Raw genomic sequence first — 20,974 nt, 5'->3', positions numbered from 1 at the left:
ATACAAAGTGTGTGTCAGACTGAGATTTGAGAGTTAGAAATATTTAGGGGAAGTGATCACAGGTACTGATCAATAAACTTATCAGCACCTGCAGACAAGCAGCAGAAGAAACCTCACTCGTTCCATCTGTAAAGCAGATTGATTTGATTCACTTCCTTCCACTTCCCGTTATTTAAAGACCACTGAAACATGTGTTTTGAGCTGTAAAATGGTGACGTGGCTTCTGAATAGAGGCCGCGAGTGCAGCGTGAACACAGTATGACAGGAAGGAAGCGAGGAGATGAAGGCAGGTGGGTGGTTTCGCTCAGCCAATTACTTGCCGAGTAATTTCCTCGTTTATGACTTAATTATGTTGTGAATGTAAATGACAGGAGTGGCGGGGAACCAGAGGGCAGCGCCGCTCTGCTGACGGGTCTGACTGACATCTCTTACCTCTAACCTTCTCATTTTAATATTAACAATGAACTAATCATTTTTAACAAGTGAGACAAAATGTTAATTTTTTTTGTTGTCTTCCTGTTTATGCTTTATGGGGACATTTGGACCTCATTGGTTTAGAAATACAGCAACAAAAACACAACAAATCAGCTGAAAAGGTCAGCAGAAAGAGCTATAAATTTGTGAAAGCATGTGTTTTTTTCAGGAGAAAACAGCCAAAAAAACACTTAATGTAATCACTGAGCAATGACGACATCACTAACAATGTGTGTGTGTGTGTGTGTGTGTGTGTGTGTGTGTGTGCTGCTAACTTAAACTAATTAAGCTTAATGAGGCAGATCCACTGGAGCGCCAGGACGTCAGGGGGGCCGTCGGTAACTCCCTGCCCAGCCAGGAGCATCTGTCTCACTCTGCTTCAGTCTCCATTGAAACTGTACTCTGAAAGCACCAATCGGTGACGTCTCCCTTTAACAAGACGTTTTAGTTGTTCGTCTCTGCAACCCGTGACACCAGGAGGACGGTGGGCCTGTCCTGTGTAAAGGGATAGAAATGCCTTTAAAACAAATGTCTGGTTTTTAATCAGCCAGGATCTTCCTACATTGATATCAGCGGTGGTGGGAGAGGTACTCTTATAGATCCTTTACTTAAATATTCTGTTACATGTAAAAGTCCCGTAGCCTGTTGCAACAGATGTGTGTAAGTTCGAACTAACTGAATTGAACTAAAGTGGGATTCATGCATTTCTAAAACAAATTGTGTAAATCATAAACGATCACAGAATGATCTTGCTAACGGTAAAACTGCAGTATTTCTGTCCCACAGCATAAGTTTCCATTAACTGCATCTCACTTTGCACCACAGTAATCCAGTGATTTGTTGATGTGATATTTCAGTATCGATCAAGCTTTCCTGCGATATGCAAGTGGCTCACGCCAACCGGAAAGCCAAAAGCATGACGATGGAACTGTTAACCTCTTGTTAACGTAATCGTTTTTCTCTGTTCTAGCTGTTTTCCGTCCAAACACAGCGGCCCTTTGTGTCAACAGAGACGGTCTGGCGGGCCGCCATCTTGGTGAGGTCGGCTGAGCTCATAAGTTTCGTTTCTGTCATCAGATTAAAGTAGAGAAGAAGAGTTTGCTTTATCGGCCTCTGCTGGCGACCCGTAGGAGCTCCACAGACATGCAATAGATAGCAATCGATTCATCTCTTCAATACACTTACAGCCCTGTAGGATGTTTTGTTCTCAGGCTGTAGTCTGTAAAGCATGGAAGTGCTTTATCAATATTTCAGTGTTTTGGAAGCTTCATGTTATTTGGAACATAATGTTTTGAAGATAACTCATAACAATAAAAGTGAACATATAAACAGTAAATATGGCCAAAACATGGACATTCGCCTGCTATATTTTTGAAAGATTGTGTAATGTTCTTTTCATCAAATTTACAGTTACAGTTTTATTGCAGGTGTATTAGAAGGTATTCAGATGTATTATAATCTACCTTATGATGGTTTCGATGGTTTATTGCATTAAAATATAGCTTTTTTTCCCCAGGCAAGGATGAAAATATCATATTTTTTCTGTATTTCATCTCCATGTAGTCTGTAATGGTAAATAAATATGTTAATGTCCAATGGATTTATATTCCTTAGCTTCTGACCTTTCAAAGGAGACCAGAATTATGAATCTAGGCCAAATGGTTGAGGAGACATTACTGATTTATTTTGTTATTTTAGGCGTTTTCCTGGGAATAGGTGCCAGGGTCCATGTTTGAGGGATAAGATTAGTGAGTTTGGGAGCTGGACAATAGGTTTAGGTTAGTTTATTACAGCAACACACTTTCTGTATGTCTATCTGAACACTAGGTTTTATGGGTGGTTGCAAAAATGTGTCGACAGATAAGATTAGTGCAGCCAGGTAGGGTTTGATTTAGTGTCTGTCAGCTGTAGTAGGTTCAGGGTTCTGTCAGGCTAGGAAGGTGGGTTCTCTTCTCTGCTCGTTGATTTGGCATCACCCGCAGCCATTCCCTTTGTTGTTGATTAGGCTTTTTGTTACCTGATCTTTGCAGAAAAGTTTGTAACTGTCATAATTCGCCTTATTTGGACTTTCTTATTTTTTCCTTTTTTGCGACATTTCAAATGTTTGCTTAAAATTCACTTCACTTGAAAGAAACATGGCTACTGCTGCATTGGAAATGTTCCTTATACTGTTATGTTATTGTAGAATCAGGAAAATGTCCTTAAAGTATTAAAGCAGTAAAATGTCCCTGTCGTACTATTATATCTTCCCAGCTTCTTCCTCCTCATTAATGCGAAGCAGGATGTTGCTGCTGTATTTGTTGGTCGTATTACAGAAAGTTCTTAAGTCTTAAGTTAAGATAGGATTTTTCCTAATTTGGCATTACAGAAGCAAATCCTAACTAACTTTAGGAATCCTATCCTATCTTACTTCATCCTATTTTATCTCAGGTTAGGAAATCCTAAATACTCAATTCAACATCGGTTATCAACTTTTATGTCTGTTACCTAGCAACCGATGACACTTTTCTCATCTCCCCAAGCTAAACGGCTTTTAATCGCTGTTTTTTGGTCATTGGATCAGAAACAACAACTTCAACTTCAAGTCAGATGACTTAGAGGTGTTGGTGACCTCTGTCGAGAAATCTAAATATAGAGAGTGGGCTAAAATAGCAGACACAGTCACGCTGTCAAAAAGAAAATCAGTGAATATACAGTGATATGAAGACACAGGCCACTGTAGTGTCCAAACAGGCCACTGTAGTGTCCAAACAGGCCACTGTAGTGTCCAGAGAGCAGAGGAAACCGCTGGTGACCCCGGCAGAAACCTGTGGGCTACTCTTCTCAGGAAAGATAAACACAAAGAAATGCAATTTAAAATTCTAAATGAAATTTATCCTTCAAATGATTTAATTAAAACCAGATTTAAATTTGATGTAGATAAATGTCACCTATGCAAAACAAATGTAGAAACAACAGAGCACATTTTTTACCAAGTCCAAGGTTTATGGAAGTCCTTACATGACTGGCTAACCTCCAAACTTATAAAGATAGTTTTCTTTTCTTTCATATCTGTCCAACTAGGTGTGGTCTTAAAGGATAAATGAATGGAATTTCTGATCAATAACATCATTATTATTACAAAATATTATATACACAAATGTCGCTTTGCGAAATCCCCCCCATCTTGGTATGCTCTTAGAAATTAGTTCTCCGTATTGTTTAAATCTGTAAAAAATGTTCAAAGCTCCCCTGCCAGAAAACTTGTTTTGTTTTTTTTGTTACTTGAGTTTTTTTTTCCAATTATTTCTAATTTGTGAAGTTTAACTATCTGATTGAGTTAATTGGTTAACTTTTACTTATTTATTTTTTTCTTGTGTTTTTTTTTCTTCATTTATTATCATTTGTTTATAACTTAGTTAATTGTGCCAATATCTCTTCTGAGATGATTGTTTTGAATAAGTCCAATGTTCATTATTTGGGAGGTGAATTACACCCTGGACTTGTAAGTCCAGTCTGTCGTTGTACCTTGTTTAAATTAATTAATTAAAATAAATTTTAAAAAACTCTTCTTGGGAAAGTTAATAATGAAGGTAAAAAAAGTGAATTATAGTAATAAAGGCTGCGTGATCATGTTTTTCATGTATTTCTTGAATTTAACGATCTCCTCCTATCAAAGACTTGCTTTAGGATCCTTTGTTACATCAAGCCTTTACATAAAGAGACATTATCTAACGTTAAATCGCCGACAGCCTTCCTACTAATGAGTGTTTTGTCAAATACCGCGGTACAATCAATTAAGATCTGCCTGTTAACATTTTGTTGATTTTTGTAAAGAGCAGCCACGTGGATTAAACGAGTTAGCAAACTCTAGCTGGTGGAAAAGTAAAGTCAGGACAGCTCAGCAGTTCTCCTAAAGTTAGGAGAGTTTATTTAAGAGTTTACGAAGTTAGGATGCTTCTGTAAAACACTTTTCTTATCTAAAGTTAGGAAAGGAACATTGACTCAGGAACTGTTAATCTGTAACGGCCTTTTTCCTAAATCAGTTCCTAACCCTTGTTACCATGGTTACCAAGCGGTTAGGATAGGATCTGCAGGTTAGGAAGTTTCTGTAATTCGGCCTGAAGCTCATTCTGGATCAATCTGCTGATTTTTTCCTCCATTAAATCGATCGATTGATTTGTTTGTTAGGATTCCCCAAAGCCCAAAGTGAGTCCTTCACAACCAACAGTCTAAAGCTCAACGTCATTAACAAACCTCACAGTCATTCAGAGGAAAAGCAGCAAATCTTCACGAGAGAAGCTGAAACCATCAGATGTTTTTACATTAAAATGATTTTAACCATCAAAACAGTTGCAAATTACTTTCCTGTCAATCAACTAATTGATTGAGTATAATTTTGCACCGACATAAACTTGTGGCAGAAAATTCTCATATGGGTCATTCTCAAAGGCAGTGAGTGTTTCATCTTTAGTTCAGAGGCCTCGTTAGGAAGTGATCTTGTCTGGCTGCAGCTGGTAGTTTCCTTTTCTCCAGTCAGGTAGCAGGACAAACACACACACTCATCTGCTTAAATTCATCCGCCCTCGTGTTAATCTGTTTAGCCGTGTGCAGAGATGGAGTCAGACAGAAAGGCAACAGCGGGTCACTGAAGACAAAACACACACACACACACACAGGTCCTGATTATCTATTTAAATTCATAATGAGGTTGTATGACAGCAGCACGCCTTCCTCTGATAATGTCAGCAGACAGTCTGGATGGTTAATATGTTCATGTTTTTAGACTTTAGTCTCTGGATTAATGCATTTATTTCTCAGAAACTGTTTTCAGTGAAGGCAGGCACAGATTGCTGTTCTCATGTACTGATACCAACATGTGGTCTTTAGCTGGAGCGCTCTCACTTCGATATATATAATTACTTACAACTTGATGTCTTAGCTACTTGGTTGATGAAGGTCTGTGGCTTGACAGGGTTTTACTGCGACCTTTAGATTATGTCTGTAGACCCGTCACACTACAGGATCATTTGGCCCGATTCTGTAACGACCAGTCTCGGCTCGAGGATTGATTGTCGTGGGGAATCAGAGCCAATATCTGCCCAATTATCCTCTAGAGTGAGGCCATCATAAGTTGCAGCGCGTAGAGCACTTGAGCTAACGTACAGCATAAAAAATGTAAACTTTGGCTGGAAATAAGTTTTCTTCTTTTTAGCACACACAAATATTTGAGTCGATCACATTGAGCACCAACGCCCCCTGTACGCAGCACGTGATTTTCGCGCTAAATGCAAATGGAAAAATCATGTATTGCATCACCCTAGAAAAAGAGCGAGTGAGCGAGCAAGGGGGTGCTGCACAAATACATGCTTGTCACTACAGCACCCCCCTTAACTAATATCATATCATAACAGCAGCAAGGAGTGTGTTTTTTACAAAGAATATAGCCTAGGCCTAACGTTTCTCAACACCACCGGCTGAAATAAAAAAAATAAAGCACGTAAATCCTGACTTTTGAACAGCTTCTGCACATGTAGCCTGTTTATAAGAGCAGTTACAAAACGTTACTTTAACGTAGGGTAACCAGACGGTTTTGGTGGCCTGTCCCCGTCTGAAATGTCCCCGTTTTTAACTGTGTGCTAATCATAGACTGTATAAGGTGTTGACAGACCTGAAATCAGATTTTACTAGCTAATCTCCCCCTGAAATCAGCTGTATAGCTCACGTCACTCAAATCACCAACATCACAGACTAATTAGCTGGATAAAAGTAACAACAAACACACCAACATACATATAAAATTACAACTATTGACTTACTTTTGCCATTTTTTCGCTGTTTTCAATCCAAAAATCGGCTGATTTGTTTCTAAAAATATCTCCGGGCTCCATCTTAATTATTTTGCAGTACCCAGGAGCTGCGTCTGCCTTCTCTCGCCTTTTTCTGCGTAGGTGGAGAAGCGCTGCTTTGGAACAGATGGTCTTTATTGCGGTCTGGTTGCCTGTAAAGCATGGGAGTTCATTTGGTCATATGAATGTTGATGAATATTCACTGTTTTTATCAATATTTCAATGTTTTGGAAGATGTATGCTATTTGGAACGTGGTTGTGTGGAGAGAAGTTTTGAAGAAAACTCCCAATAAACATGAACATATAAATACTAAATATGGACAAAACATCATCACCTGGTATATTTTGGATAAACTGTGTAATAACTGTTGTATATCAGTTTCTTTTCATCAAATTTACAGTTACAGTTGTATTCCAGGTGTATTAGAAGATATTCTGTTGCATTATAATCTACAGGATGATGGTTTTGATGGTGATATTGCTATTAAAATATAGATTATATACCAGGTGAGGATGAAAATATCATTTGTCCTTATTGCATCTCCATTTACTCTTTAATAGAAAAATAAATAGGTCCATTTAGTTGATTCACTTGATTCATATTCTTTAGCTTCTGACCTTTCAAAGGAGACCAGAATTGTGCATCTAGGCCAAATGGTTTAGAAGTTATTCCTGATTCATTTTGAGTAGGTTATTTTAGGCATTTGTTTTAGGAAATAGGACAAATAGCTGGTAGTTACCAGCAGCTTGTGACTGGCTAGTGTTAGCATATCTTTAGTAGCTAGTGCATCCACGGTTCCCATCAAAAAGCTTCTGGCACCTCATATTTCAAGAAAAGGACATGGAGTTTTTTTGTATACTGACATCATTGTCCTCTTTCTCACTCTGCTACTCCTGAACTTCCAGCAGCACAAAGTTCCCTTCTTCATTACTGAGCTATCAAAGAACTTCTCTCCTTGACTGATCCAATCAGGACGAGCGGTGTTTGTGCTGTCGGGCCTGTCAGGAAGTGATTGATGCTCGTGCACTCACAGTTAATTGTTTGTGTGTGCGTGTGTGTGTGTGTTGTGTCACATTTGTGTTGTTTTGGTCGTATTTGTTATGACGGACGGCAGCTCACTGGAGAAAAGTTTGAAATCATAAGCTTTGGACTTAAAGTGTCCGAAATCTATTTATGAATCTGACCGTTTGGGTTTAAAGATTCAGGAAGGGATCAACATGATAAACAATTTCGCCAGAGACACCCTTTCATAAATGTTTTTTTCATGTATTAGATGTGTTTCACTTTCTGTGCTTAATGGTTTTGGATAGTGTAATTTCCTATTTTATTTTGTTAAACCCTTTGTCTCGTGTTTGTGTTCACTTCCTGTCTCCGTGTTTTCACGTTCTCCGTGTTTTCACGTTCTCTGTGTCGTTTATTCATCCGTTCTATGTTTCCTTTTTTACTTTGCTACCTACTTCTCTTCTGTGCCTTGTTATCACCTCCTTCCTTGTGTATTTAGGTGATTGTCTTCCCAAAGTCTGTTGTCGTCTCTTGTTGAGTGTTCAGCCCTTTACCCCTGTGTTCTCTGGATTTATGGACTTTGGATTATGTGTGTTTTTGACTTTTTGCCTGCCTCCACACTACGTAAGCCTGTTCACCTGTTGTTTAATTATTAAATACACCAAGATCTGTATCTGCTCTACCAGGTGTTCTTGCATTTAGGTCTAAATCCCTTGTGTTTTCTTGTGTCGGCGCTCTGCTACTGTGACATGCTAACTTTTATCCCACTTACCGTTTGTGGTGTTGAACCACACTCTAAATACCCCGTTTACTGAGATATTTATAAACAATCTCACCAAAGTGGCAGTTCAGTAGCTGATCTGGAGCCTTTGGTCATATCTTCATCAGTTGGCCTAGTTTTCTTAGGTGTCAAGGATTAAAAGCAATGGCTATAAATGTTGTAATGTATTGCATTAGATTATTGTTTTACTGTATGTTTATAGCATCTGTCCCTATCAAATAAACATTATACTGTTTATTAAAAGGCTCTCAGAAAAAAATGGAAGACACAATGTCATGTCTTTTTTTATTTCAGCCGTTTCAACAAGTGGAGGATCAGCAAACCTAATCCAAAAAACGCTTTAAATGCATCCTCGTGTCCCTGCTTTGAATATCAAAAACCCTGAAATAACGACGACACCTGAGAGCAGAATTTAAATGAGTTTAGATTTGGTGGAAACCTTTTGTGTGTGTGTGTGTGTGTGTGTGTGTTCAGACTGTTACTTCATCCTGAGCCGGCGTGTTTGTCCTGCAGCCCGTTGCTTCTTAAAAAAGAAACCCTCCACATGTCAACACACACACACACACTGATCCCATTTAGGCCATTTATTAGGGACCAAAACACAAACACACACACACACACACACGTAATTGTCACCTCCACCTGTTGGCATGGCAACCGCAATCACCCGGCAGGGCGACCCGCTTGTGGCGTCATCGGGGCGAGGCGTGTTTGATTGGCTGGGTAATGAATGGTGTTGAGGGTGAATGGCTGCGTAGCTGAGCGGAGTAGTAAGCTGACAATCATTTGAAACACAGAGAGAGAGAGAGAGACGGTCACTCAACCTGCACTCATGCAATGACACATAAAAACATATCCAGATCTGATCTGATGAGCTTAAAGTAACAAGGTTGTCACATTTATTGCTTAAAGGTCCAGCGTGTAATATTTAGTAGAATCTATTGATTGAAATGCAATATAATATCCCTAAATATGTTTTCAGTGGTGTATAAAGACCTTAAATAATGAGCCGTTATGTTTTTATTACCTTAGAACGACACATTTCTTTCTATATACACTGCAGGTCCTCTTACATGGAAGTCGCCATGTTGCGCCGCCATGTTTCTAAAGTAGCCCAAACGGACAAATTGCGCTACAGAGCCACAGTTTTGCTTGATACGTACGAAGAAGAAGAAGACGAAGGTTTATTAGAAGTATGAAAAGAAGTGAAATTTGAGCTGTCAGAGCGCGTCGGCCACTATAGCTTCTCCTGGGCACTTGCAAAGGGAGGGGTGAGCGGAGTCAGATAATCACAATGTTTTTTTCCTCCTTAAATCTTTATTGCAAAAAGATTAATAACGTGTACATGGGACATAAAGAAGTAAACAAAACTTTGATTTGTGCAAAATCAGGTATTGCATTTACATATTTTCCAAACATATAATCTGTGATATGGTGAACTAGATGTCTGCATGTTGTTTTTATGCTCTGACAATGGTACTCAAACATATCTTTGTAGTAGCGTCCTTGTCGATTCCACATTCAGACAGAGCGCATGAACACACACTGAAGTCGGAAGAACAACTTCACAACTCGGGAAATGGGACCATCCGATATGGGAGACTATTGTACATGTGTATGGACAGATTTCTCTCTTAATGTTCTCTATGGAGACACCTGGGAGTATCTTATACCTTTATACCTTCATACCTTTATACTTAGTTTATACCATGGCCACTTACCAAGGGAACAAGAAGAGGGACATGTGGAACAATAGAACATCGGGACGCTTTGTCCAAACCACATTATTCTTTCCAGACGGGCATTGTGCAGTCGGGCTCATTACCACTTTCTCTGCGGTGTTTTTATTCAACGTGTTATTAATGTTTCAGATGCTGTAGATGTACTTTCCCTGTTTGTGTTTATCTCCTTACCTAAAAAAAGAAGCTGCATTTACAGTGCTAAAGTATGAAAGCAGCTGTGGGTGTTCAGATAACATGCAGCCTCACTCACTAATGGACACGATGCCCCTTTTTTCAATGCAGCCTATTTTTACGGTGGTTTTGGACTTTTTAAAGTGAAGAACAGACAGTACATTATTTTCTTCTACATTCATGTGATACGGCAAGTTATGTTTAGCAGCTTTTCCAAACTTTTAGCTCAGCTGAATCCAGAAAGTCACGTCAGGATACTGAGGTGGAAAACGAGATATGTGTTTAAAATGACAATAATTTGTCTAGTAGTCAAATGTGAGGCTAACAACGGGGTGCTAACATGCTTATATTTTGCAGGTATAATGTTACAACAACTCCTCCAAATTTAAAAATCTAAATATGTTGTCTGGCCTCTAGAGCAACACAAAGAGGCATCTTCACTGTAAATCTGTTTTATTAAGGGACGTTGTTTGAGTTGAAATGAGTCTGAATCTTACAGTTAGGTGACATTTGTCACCATGGTGAACACGTAGTTCGTGCATCACATGACTGAGTGTTTGTTGGACACTTCTAATCCGCCACTGAAAATCATCCCCAACAGAGAAATTTAGCAGTCGATACCAAGACCTGTGAAATGATTCTCAATACACAATTTGATACCACAGTAAAAAAACAATAAATCCTGTGTATTTAAACACACACTACATTAAAGAGGTGGTATTCTGCTTTTTGGCTTTTTCCCCTCTCCTTATTGAGTCTTTTTTGTGCATGTAACAGGTTTGCAAAGTGAAAAAGCCCAAAGGGAGTTCCCATCTCCCACAGAAAACTCTGCTCTGAACTGAAAACAGCTCGTTTGTAGTCCAGCCGCTTCCCTTTCATCCTTGTGATGTCACAGGGATGAAAGCTAAACGCGCCTCATATAACGCTCGCCAAGCGGCGACTCCGACACGCCCTCAGAAACAGCTAGCTGAAGCGCACAGCTCTCCTCTCCCTTCCAAACACTAGCTACCCTCCAGGCAGTCAGTGGACATAAAGTTGTTCCTGTGATGTAGAGACAGAGCTCAGTTAAAACTTTATGGATACAGATTAATAACTCACCGCTCTGAAACTCTCGCTCCAGTCCATGTTGCCAAGCCGGTCGGCAACACGTACGGCTGAACCCGAGCTGTTTACCGGCTCCTCGCTGACCCGCCCTTCTCTGCTTCTGATTGGCTAGTAGTCCTTAACTAGGAACTGAGCATGTGCAACTCCCAACAAAGATCATTTAGAGACAAGATGTATCACTCCATAGATAAAACGAAGCCTTCAACACAGGCTGAAAAGAGGAGCTGCAGCAATGTGCAGTATGACAAAAAATATGTTGTTTTTTGAAAATGAAACCATGTAAACCTGTTCTGGTACAACCACTAAATAAGATTTTGAACCTGAAAATGAGCAGAATACCACCTCTTTAATAAAAACATTTGCACATTAAAAAGAACTAACAGCTGTGAAAGGTGTGAGAGGATGTCCAGGACAGATGAGAGGTGTAAATATATTCATAATTAAGCAAGTTATTGCGATTACAACCTTGAAATGTGCAATTAATTTTCTTTCTTTTTTTTTTCTTTTTTTTTTACAAACCCACATGTGTGAAATGTTTAAGGGTGATCACTATCTATATTGGCAGTGGTTTGAGATTTCTATGTTGAAAAAAACAAATGAAATGGATCGTGTTGCTCTTTTCAGACGGTCCCTAACTCCTCCCACAGGAACAGCAGCGTTGGACAGATGTTCAGTTCTTAGAGCTGCAAACTGCATCGTCATCTTTGGTGATTTTCAGGTGATCAAACTGTGAAACGTCTGCCTGAATTAGCTCTCCAACAGATCCAGAACTGGGAGAAATCCAGGCTTTGACACGGAGCTGTCACAGCTGCTAAAACTGACGAATGTTAAATATTATAAACTAACTCTACCCCGGTTTCCATACACGACTCTGTACTATTTTTGGCTTCATATTGGTACCAAAGTACTGGTTCTTGTGACATCCCTAGTCCCCAACAAATGCACTATGTCCTCCTATTTTTTTAGAGTTTGATGGAAACTATAGTTAGCAGCTGCTTTAGGAAACTACTGAGACTTTTTTTAAACATGAAACCACATATTTGTGAGGTGTTTTTAAAGACTTACGTCCTCAGAAGGAACCAATGAGCTCAGAGTTGAGAGCCACACCTGTTAAGCAGTGTTTTTGGTGTTTTTGCTCCTGATTGTAGCACAAATGATCTGAAATGCTGTGATTGTAAAATCTCTCCCGCCACGGTTGAGACATAGTAGTTGATGTAGTTTTCTGTAGATGCTTTTTTACTGCCTCATCTTTCCTTTTCATTGTGTTACTGTTCAGTGTGTTGAGCTGAAATGTAGTTCAGGTTGCAATCACCAAACCTCCCTCCTCCTCCACCCCCCTTCTGTGTACCAATCACATCATCGTCATAGCAACCAGATGATCCACAGTAACCAGCCGGGTACCAATCAACCTCCTGCTTCGAGGATGTGTGTGTGTGTGAAAGAGATTATGTTTTGGAAGGTGAAACTGAAACTAAACAGTAGAGGGAAAAAAACGATGCAGCCCCCCCCCCCCCCCCCCCTCTCTGAGCCAATCAGTATCAAACTTGTCACCTTGTTTTGACCTTATTACAGCGCCCCCTGCTGCTGGGTGATCATCACTGTTATTTATTTTTAGAGACTTTCAGAACGCCAGAGTGATGCAATGAAAAAAATTAAATGTACGTTCAAACTAATAGCTTTGCAACCAAAACGTAATTGTACGTGCATAGGTGGTCTCCTATGGCGCAAAATATCAGGGGAAGGTTTTCCACTCGGTGCGAATTAACTGATGAGTCAATCATGTGCACCTCGCACTGTGAGTCCGGACAGTAACATGACTGGTAGACTACAGTTTTGCAACATAAACATCTTAAAACTTAAAACGCAGCCTTTCTCTGTTTTGGACTGTGAGCTGCACTTTAATGGAAATTAACATGTGATCCATTTGTGGTGAGATTTCTGCCTGAACAGAAGTGTTTTTACTTGTTTTCGGTTTCACATGCAGTCCCAAACTGTGTCAGTCAAACGGTCTAAAGGGGATAGGCTATATGCCAGCGGATCAATAACGTAATGCACAGCAGAGTAGAGGCCCGGGTGGAATTAAAAATATAATGAATTCTCATTAAATGATGACGTTAGTCTCGTAATATTGCGATTTGTTTTCTGGACATGTCAGAGAACACAGATATGTGGGAGAGATTCTGAATGTGCAGAAAATTTTGAACATGAGCTGAAACACAGGAGCTATTAAAGTCCAGGAGTTTCTAACTGAATTAAAATGAATTAACTTCTCATTGAGGTGAAAAGGTCCAATGGAGAAAACATATTTAAAAGCAATAGCTGCAGAATGCCTAAAAAGCCTTCCTGCGTTATATTCTATTAAATTTTAATGTATTTTTTTGTCACATGCTGCCTGAATATTGTTTTTCCCTTTATATACATGAAGATTAACCATAAATTGTTGAAGAAATATTCACCAGAATGCAGGAAATTAAGTTCCATTTTAATGCTCAAAACGTTCTGGGGGGGGACCCATAGACCCTCCTCTTTATTTGTCCTGTCCACAGGTGAAACTAAACCAGTCACACAGTGCATTCTTGCATTTCAGGAAAATCCGCCAAATTTCAAATCTCACCTAGGGCTCCAATACTGTCAGGGCCCTGGACTCTGGAGAACTTTTTTCCCTTTTTACAGACGTAACGATTTATGAATAATTCAAATAATTTAGTTGCTTCCCAGCACTGACCCAGTTATCTGGAGATCTTGTGGCAGGAGTGTTTGGTCATCATGGGGTGGTACAGTTATCATGTGATATTTGTCAAATTTATAATAAGTGGCTGTGTCATTATCAGCAGGAGACGTAACCCTTAAATGTTGCTTAGTTTTCTTGACAATTTTGATGTTTGAACTATTGAATGCATATAATGATTATATTGTATTGTATTGTACTATCGTTATGTACTACTTATCGTTCAGGTATTTTTCCATTTATGTATTTTATCTATATTTTTAAATGCTGGTTTTATTGTAAAGTGTCTTTGAGTGTCCTGAAAAGCGCTATAGAAATAAAATGTATTATTATTATTTATATTTATTAATAATATACTATACTCATACTAGACTATACATTTTATATTCAATGCTCTTTTGCTTTGCTAAATTATGTTATAATATGTTACTGTATTTTAGGGCTGTCGATTATTCTACTGATTCATCGAGTAAGAAATACTTTAGCTTGCTGCCCCCGATGCCGGGATCATCTGTGTAACTCATATCTGTAACGTTACAACCCAAACTCACTAACCGACAAACCAGTCGGAGAACAATAACAACAAACACACGTTTATATATTTTCAGCTAAGAATTGAGCCTTACCTTTGCTAGCCTTCATCTCAACTAGCAATCATGATTTCTGTTAAATGCTAACGTTAGCTTGTTCGGGGTCCGCTCCGTGGACTCGATGCTTTCTGCTCAGATGCTGAAGCGTTGCCGTCCTGCCGTTGTGGTCTGCTGGTTCTGTTTTGCGGCAGATCCTCTGGACAGAGCTGCTGTTTTCTTTTAGCTTGAAATGATCCCAGACTTTGGACACTTTCTGTCTTTCTCTTTGTTCTGTCTCTTTTTTGCCCCTCGCTATTTTCTCTCTCTTCCTCCATTTTGAAATCTGCACCATTAAATCGCGTCCGCGGCGTAAGCGTGTTGCGCGACAGTAATGATCGAAGTATAGTTGATTAAACAAACTCGATCACTAAAAAGCATCTTTACAGTTTTTCGATGAATTGTTTCAGCCCTGCCATATTTCACCGTATATATGCTCACACTGTTTTATTACATTGTCTACAACATCATATATGTGGTGTTGATTATGACCTGTTTTGTGTGTCTCAGTGTTCATACGTCCCTCCCTGCGAGAGGGACAACCAGAAGAACAAAGACAGTGTTTTGTGGTGGGAGGATTACTTCACCAAAGAGGTCAGCAGCCAGTCCTTCACCTGCTTCTTCAACCAGCAGAGGAGGTGAGACACACACACACGTTTACAGCGTCGTCTATTTCAAGGTGTGATACAGATAAATTGGAAACTGGGGATGTGTGATGTTGTGAAATTTGCCTCGGTGACAGATCATCGTTACCGCAGGAAATTGCATGGGCGTCTTTCTGACAGAACCTTTTCCACTTCTTAATTTGCTGCCTGTGACCTTTGACCCCACAGAAGTGACCTTTGACTTTAATTTAGCCGGATCTTACAGCCCTTTTGTGATGGATGTTTTTCACACGAGCACAGTACAGAGAAGCATAGTTTGAGTGTGTTTTTTTCTGTGGAGATAATGTCAGGTGACAGTGGAGCGCTTCAAGATTATGGATCGTCAAAGTCCTGCCGACAACGCCAAAATTGTGATGGCAATTCGAATTCTCAAATAAACAGCTCAGGCAAACACTTGTCTTTCTGTGAATCATAGGTGTCATTTACACCGGTCCCGCAGGGGACATGTCCCCACCACTTTTTGTAATGGCTGATTTTGTCCCCATCACTTTTGTTAAAAAAAACATTCTGAACTACAGCTTGCAGTTAAATAACAAATGAAAGTGCTTTAAGAAAGGTTTATTTGCACATTAAGAAAACATGAAATGCAATTACGATATTGAAGAAACAAATGTGCATTATCCAAAAAAAAGTAGCTTAAGCAAAAAAAACAAGCTACTGATAATAAAATGACCCAAAAATGTGTAGCAGCTTCTTGTCACAGTTTCTTTTTGGCCAGTTTTCCATTCTCTCCCTTTGGACATAAAAGAGGAGTGAAGACTAAATCATGCCTGCATGTGTGCTGCCTCAGCAGGGAGGATGTTACATGAGAAATGTTGATCTGCAGGAGAAACAGATCTGAATGACTGAGAGCTGCACTCACTTTCTGATTCTGTTATATTTATATATTTTAAATGTCACGTGCTGCCTGAATTGTGTGTTTTCTTTTACATAAATAAAAACATTTCCACCATAAATTGGTGCAGAAAATTTCATCAGAATGCAGGAAATTAAGTGTTTGATGATCAAAATTTCCTGGGGGTGGTCCCCCCAGACCCTCCGCCGTTAAAACACTGTTTAAGGATCTTTTCTTCTCATTCTCGTGAAACTAATATCGCATATCATGATGTTCTATCTTCACACCTTTAGTCTGAGCGCTTATGTCCCCACCACTTTTCAACACAAAGTGACGCCCTTGCTGTGAATTTTATTCAAGTCTTCTGCAGAAGGAAGCCACTGGGACACACACGCCTAAAGCCTAGTTCACGCTACACGATTCTTAGCACGATTTGCCGCTCGGCGACCGTCAGGCTGCGACAGGGGGTAAATCAGCGATCGATCGGCGGTCGCCAGTCGTTATGTGTGAACTACTCGATGATGCATCAAAACGGCTTCCCGACACATTTCTAACACATCGCCGACGTCTGCCAGATATCTAGTACGCCAAATATCTGGAAGAGTCGGACGACTCCACATCCACATCCAGCCAATGAGAGCAGGCGGCTGCTTCTTACTCCCTTCCAGCTCTCTGTAGCTCAGATGATCCCTGCTGCCTGCGTGTGCTGATCCATCCTTTCACCCTGATCTTTATAATAACAAACAGCTGTTTTGTGTGCAGGTTTCCTTTCCCGTTTCACATTTCACGTGTGTTTTCTTGACAAAACGTGGTTTGGAGACCTGCGTCAGGTGACACAGCCGCTGTCAGCTCCTGTAGTGTGTGACCCCCTGTCATGTAGCGTGAACGCCTGAACGCCACAACGACTTCAAGACTCCCGTCACAAGACTGTGTGTTGTGTAGTGTGAACGGCACGGCCATCAGCCGACACTGAAAGTCGTGTAGTCTGCACGAGCCTTAAGTGTATCATCAAAGTGAGCTGCAGCGTCTCAGCACATGCAGCTTTTATCCTAATCTCAGGGTCAGCACTATCTTTAACTAACTTTAAGAGGTCCTCTGGAAGACCCTGGTACAGCCAGGTACATGTTATAAAACAAAGAAAGGCATGACCCTCTGGATACATCACAAACATTTACCCAGTACCCGATAAACCAGTGACCCTCAGTGAGTAACAGTGTTTGGAGATGGTACGCTACAAAAAACACTGTCAGCACATGCTGATGACATACGCCTAGAGGTTGAGCTCGTGGCAGAAATGGGGACAAAAATACAGAGAAATTTCCACAGTTCCAAGGCTATAATCCATGATTTAGGTAGTGTTACAACCCGGCTGAACCATAATAAACTGAAATGTATTAATACCAACAACAAAGGACTAACAATGAGGTGTAGAAATCAATCCTATCAGTAGTGTATGATGGTGCATGTTTGATTAGTATGTGATGCATGTTGTCAATGAGCAAAACAAAACTAAAAGGCCCCGTCCATACTACTGCATTTTTGTTTCAAAACGGGGACCTTTTGCTACGTTTCCACCTCCTGTCCAGCCTAAAACACTGCCGACCCCGTTCCGGGTAGCGTTTTAGTGCGGACGGGCAAAAACGGAGGACTTTAGAAACGATGACGCAGACGCTTACGTTTGGCTCTCTGATTGGGGCTTAGAAGTTAAGCAAAGCAGAAACACGATGCTGCTGACAGAGTTTTAGACAGGACGTGCAAATAACACTTTTAGCCTTCATTTGTACTGTGCATGTTTAATTTGCGACGACTCCCAGTCTGTTTTCTGCCGCCACACTCCCGTGTTACATTCAGTAACAGTCCCAACTCGTTACTGGTCCATGCAAAAGAAAATCTTCGTTGCCAATATTTTATTCTTTCGCCTTTTAAACAAAAACTAGTGTGGATGGGGCCTAAGGTAGTGTGGCAGAGCGTGGTGGAAGGCGCAGGAACCAACACCTAAATACCTGGGCTCACTGGCTCTCAGTTACCTTGATCACCTGCAAAAACACATACACAGACACAAATATTTTACAAAGAGCAGTATCGCAACATTGAGTCTCTTCTCTCAGGTCGTTCGGTTCCGACACCAATGGTTATCCGTGTTAGTCCTCCCCATCCATCACGTTCTTTTTTTTTTTTATGTAATCCTTCCTCTGATCGCTGACTTTCTATTTTGTCTGGAGCTGCAGAAATTCCCAAAAGCGTCAGCTAACGATGAGATTCATACAAAGCGTACAACGCTGTCAAATTAACACAAACTAAACGATCATAATAAACAAAATAAACAGTTCTCAATAATAAAGGTTCTCTTCAATGGACGGATGGATGGCTGCTCAACGTGGCTCTGGTTTGGCTTACATGGCATTTTAAGTACTTTAAATACTCCTCCTGGGTAGCTTCTGAATTTCCCCTCACAGGAATCAATAAAGTCCTAACTTAATCTGTAATAATACACCACCATTTATTTCTTGATTAGATTTTGTATTATTCCTCTACATCTGCAAAATAACTAAAGGTATTTCCTTCAAAGATGTAGTGAAGTAGAAGTATACAGTCACTGAAAATACTACCTAAGACAGTACTTGAGTGAATGTCCTTAGTTACACCTTTGGTTGGCTTATTTTCCATAACAAGAGTTCCACATGCTTCAAATAAACTAGTATGAAGTGTCGTCCAAACAGTTTTAGAGGAGTTTTGGAAAGTCACAAGAACTGCCCGACACAGCAGAGGTAAGGAAAGGTGTGGAGGAGGGGTAACTTCATTTGAAGAATACACAACTTAAGGCTTGTGAATAGAATAATAGTACTTGCAATATTTTCAATACCAAACTAAGGCTGGGCAATAAAACAATAATGATAATTACCGCAATATAATTTTCCTCAATGACAATAAAACAAATGTTCAATAGATTGTCAGTTAATATTTGATTTAATTCATTAGAATCACGAATGAATTAGTGCTTAATTTATCTATTAAGATGTTTATTTTGTTGAGGAAAAGGGGCTGAAAAAAGATTACTAATCATATTTTTTAAAGAAAAGATTTTATCATAATAGTTTTGAATGTTTTACCTCAGATATGAGAAGAGATCTGCAGTTTGTCACGTTCTGACCATAAAGTATAGTCTAGCCTCACAATTAACCATCTGGCCCTTCAATTTTCATTCAGGGACAAAAATTTGCCTTTAAACTTGAAAGAAATAATGATTTGACAACATTTTTGGGCCATATCGCCCCCAGCCCTATACCAAACAACATTTCTCAGAAACAAACTTGATGTACTTCAAACTGATGAGCATAAACATAAAGTGGTGATAAAACGCTTCAGCTGCTCCTCTCACGTCGGAACTGTTCTGTATGCATAAGAAATATCACACTCAAACTATGACTACAATCTGCACCTGGTCCTGAACTTGCACCAAAACAAACTAAATTCAATAAGGAAATGATGATTAATGCACAGTATTCTCTGTACCACTTGAAACTCAAGGTTCTTCCAGAACCTGGAGATACACTTTATTAAAAAGCTGCAGATTGTCAAAGATGAAAGAAGCTCTCCTTTTCTTTTTATCCAGGTTCTGCGGCCTTGTGAAGGAGCAAGCTCCCTTTTTTTTTATAATGCTGTGATCGAAAATTGATGAGACTGGAAATAAAAGAAGAGAGATCTCCTTTAGCGTGTCAGCTTAATCTTCCTATTACTCACAGACAGTGCTTACCTGTGACCTTGGCTGGTTTTATTTTTATCTCTGCACCAGAAAGAATCAGAATGAGGAAACTCTTCATAAATGAGGGCCCCAGCGGGAGCTCGTCGAGGCGACAGAAAAGCTTTTCTGTTGTATTTTAAAAAGAACTGGAGCACTCAGAAAGGTTTTTTAAGGTGAGGAAAACACAGTTAGTCACTTGATATATGAGGTTGTTTCAGATGTGGCATGAAAGTTATTCTCCTGAACCTTTTGTAAGAAATGCAATCCAAATGCAGCTCTGTAGTTTTAGTATTACACAAGGCTGCCTTGTACTCCATAGAGGGAGAGGCAGCATGGGGTAACAACGGCCCTCACAGAAGTGTAATTGGCCAATGTAATGTTAGCTTTATGCCTCGTGCAAAGGTAGATTTATTTGTGATTTTACAACACAGTGTTGTCTTATGAGATTAAATTTGTAGTTCCCTTTATGCTACTCACAAAAAGCAAATGTTATGTACAGAAATAAAGGACTGTGCAGTGCTGAGGATGCATTTATGGGTCTCACAGCCTGAGGGGAAAAGCTGCTCTGTAGACTGGTGGTACGACAGCAGATAGCCTGGTGCATTAATCATCATTTCCTTTTTGAATGTAGTTTGTTTTGGTGCAAGTTTAGTGCCTGCTGCAGATTGCATTTATATTTTCTCATACACACTCTTGGCAGACGGCAGCAGGGTGAACAGGCAGGTCAGTTAAGAATCAATTCTTCTTTATAATAACGGCCTGGTCGGACTTTAAAAGTGATTCAGCCACAAAGGAAGTATAGCAAAGATCAACAGCATAGTACTAACAAGCATCAACCAAGCACACAGGACAGCAAGTATGAAGCAACAAACGTAAAAGCCATAAAAACAGAGAAGAAAGGTTCAGCAGCTCAGTGACCGTCATCACGGTAAGCAGTTACAGTTACTGTAGGTAACTGGTTCCAATCAATAAAGTGCTGCAGATTGAGAGGATGGATGACCCAGAGATGTGCTGGGTACTGTCCTTTAGTATCCTTTGGGCTCTGCGTAGGCACCTCACCGATTTCACTGATGCTCGGGAGATTGGTACCAATGATGTTCTGAGCATCACTCGCTGCAGAGCCCTCGGGTCCTGGGCCGTGCACATCCTATGCCAGTTAGTGATGTTTCCAGTCAGGATGCTTTCTATTGCTCCTCCGTAAAAGCTGACAAGAACATGACACAGGATTTTGGCTTCTGAAGTTTCCTTAAGAAATCCAACCGTTTCTAAGCTTCT

The 20,974-nt window shown here is 40.0% G+C and overlaps 1 protein-coding gene across 1 annotated transcript in view; it reads left to right on the top strand.

The window, feature by feature from the left end:
* The window catches only part of LOC119894863 (calcium-activated potassium channel subunit beta-4-like), a 50,598-nt gene that overhangs the window by 23,876 nt on the left and 5,748 nt on the right, over nucleotides 1–20,974 (top strand). Inside the window, exon 3 of the mRNA XM_038707556.1 lies at nucleotides 14,968–15,095. Within this exon, the coding sequence (XP_038563484.1) occupies nucleotides 14,968–15,095 (128 nt within the window). The remainder of the gene's footprint in view (nucleotides 1–14,967; nucleotides 15,096–20,974) is intronic.

The sequence above is a fragment of the Micropterus salmoides genome, unplaced genomic scaffold, assembly GCF_014851395.1.
Source record: "Micropterus salmoides isolate LMB-PRFRI ecotype aquatic unplaced genomic scaffold, ASM1485139v1 Ms_hic_scaffold_9, whole genome shotgun sequence".
Taxonomy (NCBI): Eukaryota; Metazoa; Chordata; class Actinopteri; order Centrarchiformes; family Centrarchidae; genus Micropterus; species Micropterus salmoides.
This window is presented reverse-complemented; position numbering and strand designations above follow the sequence as displayed.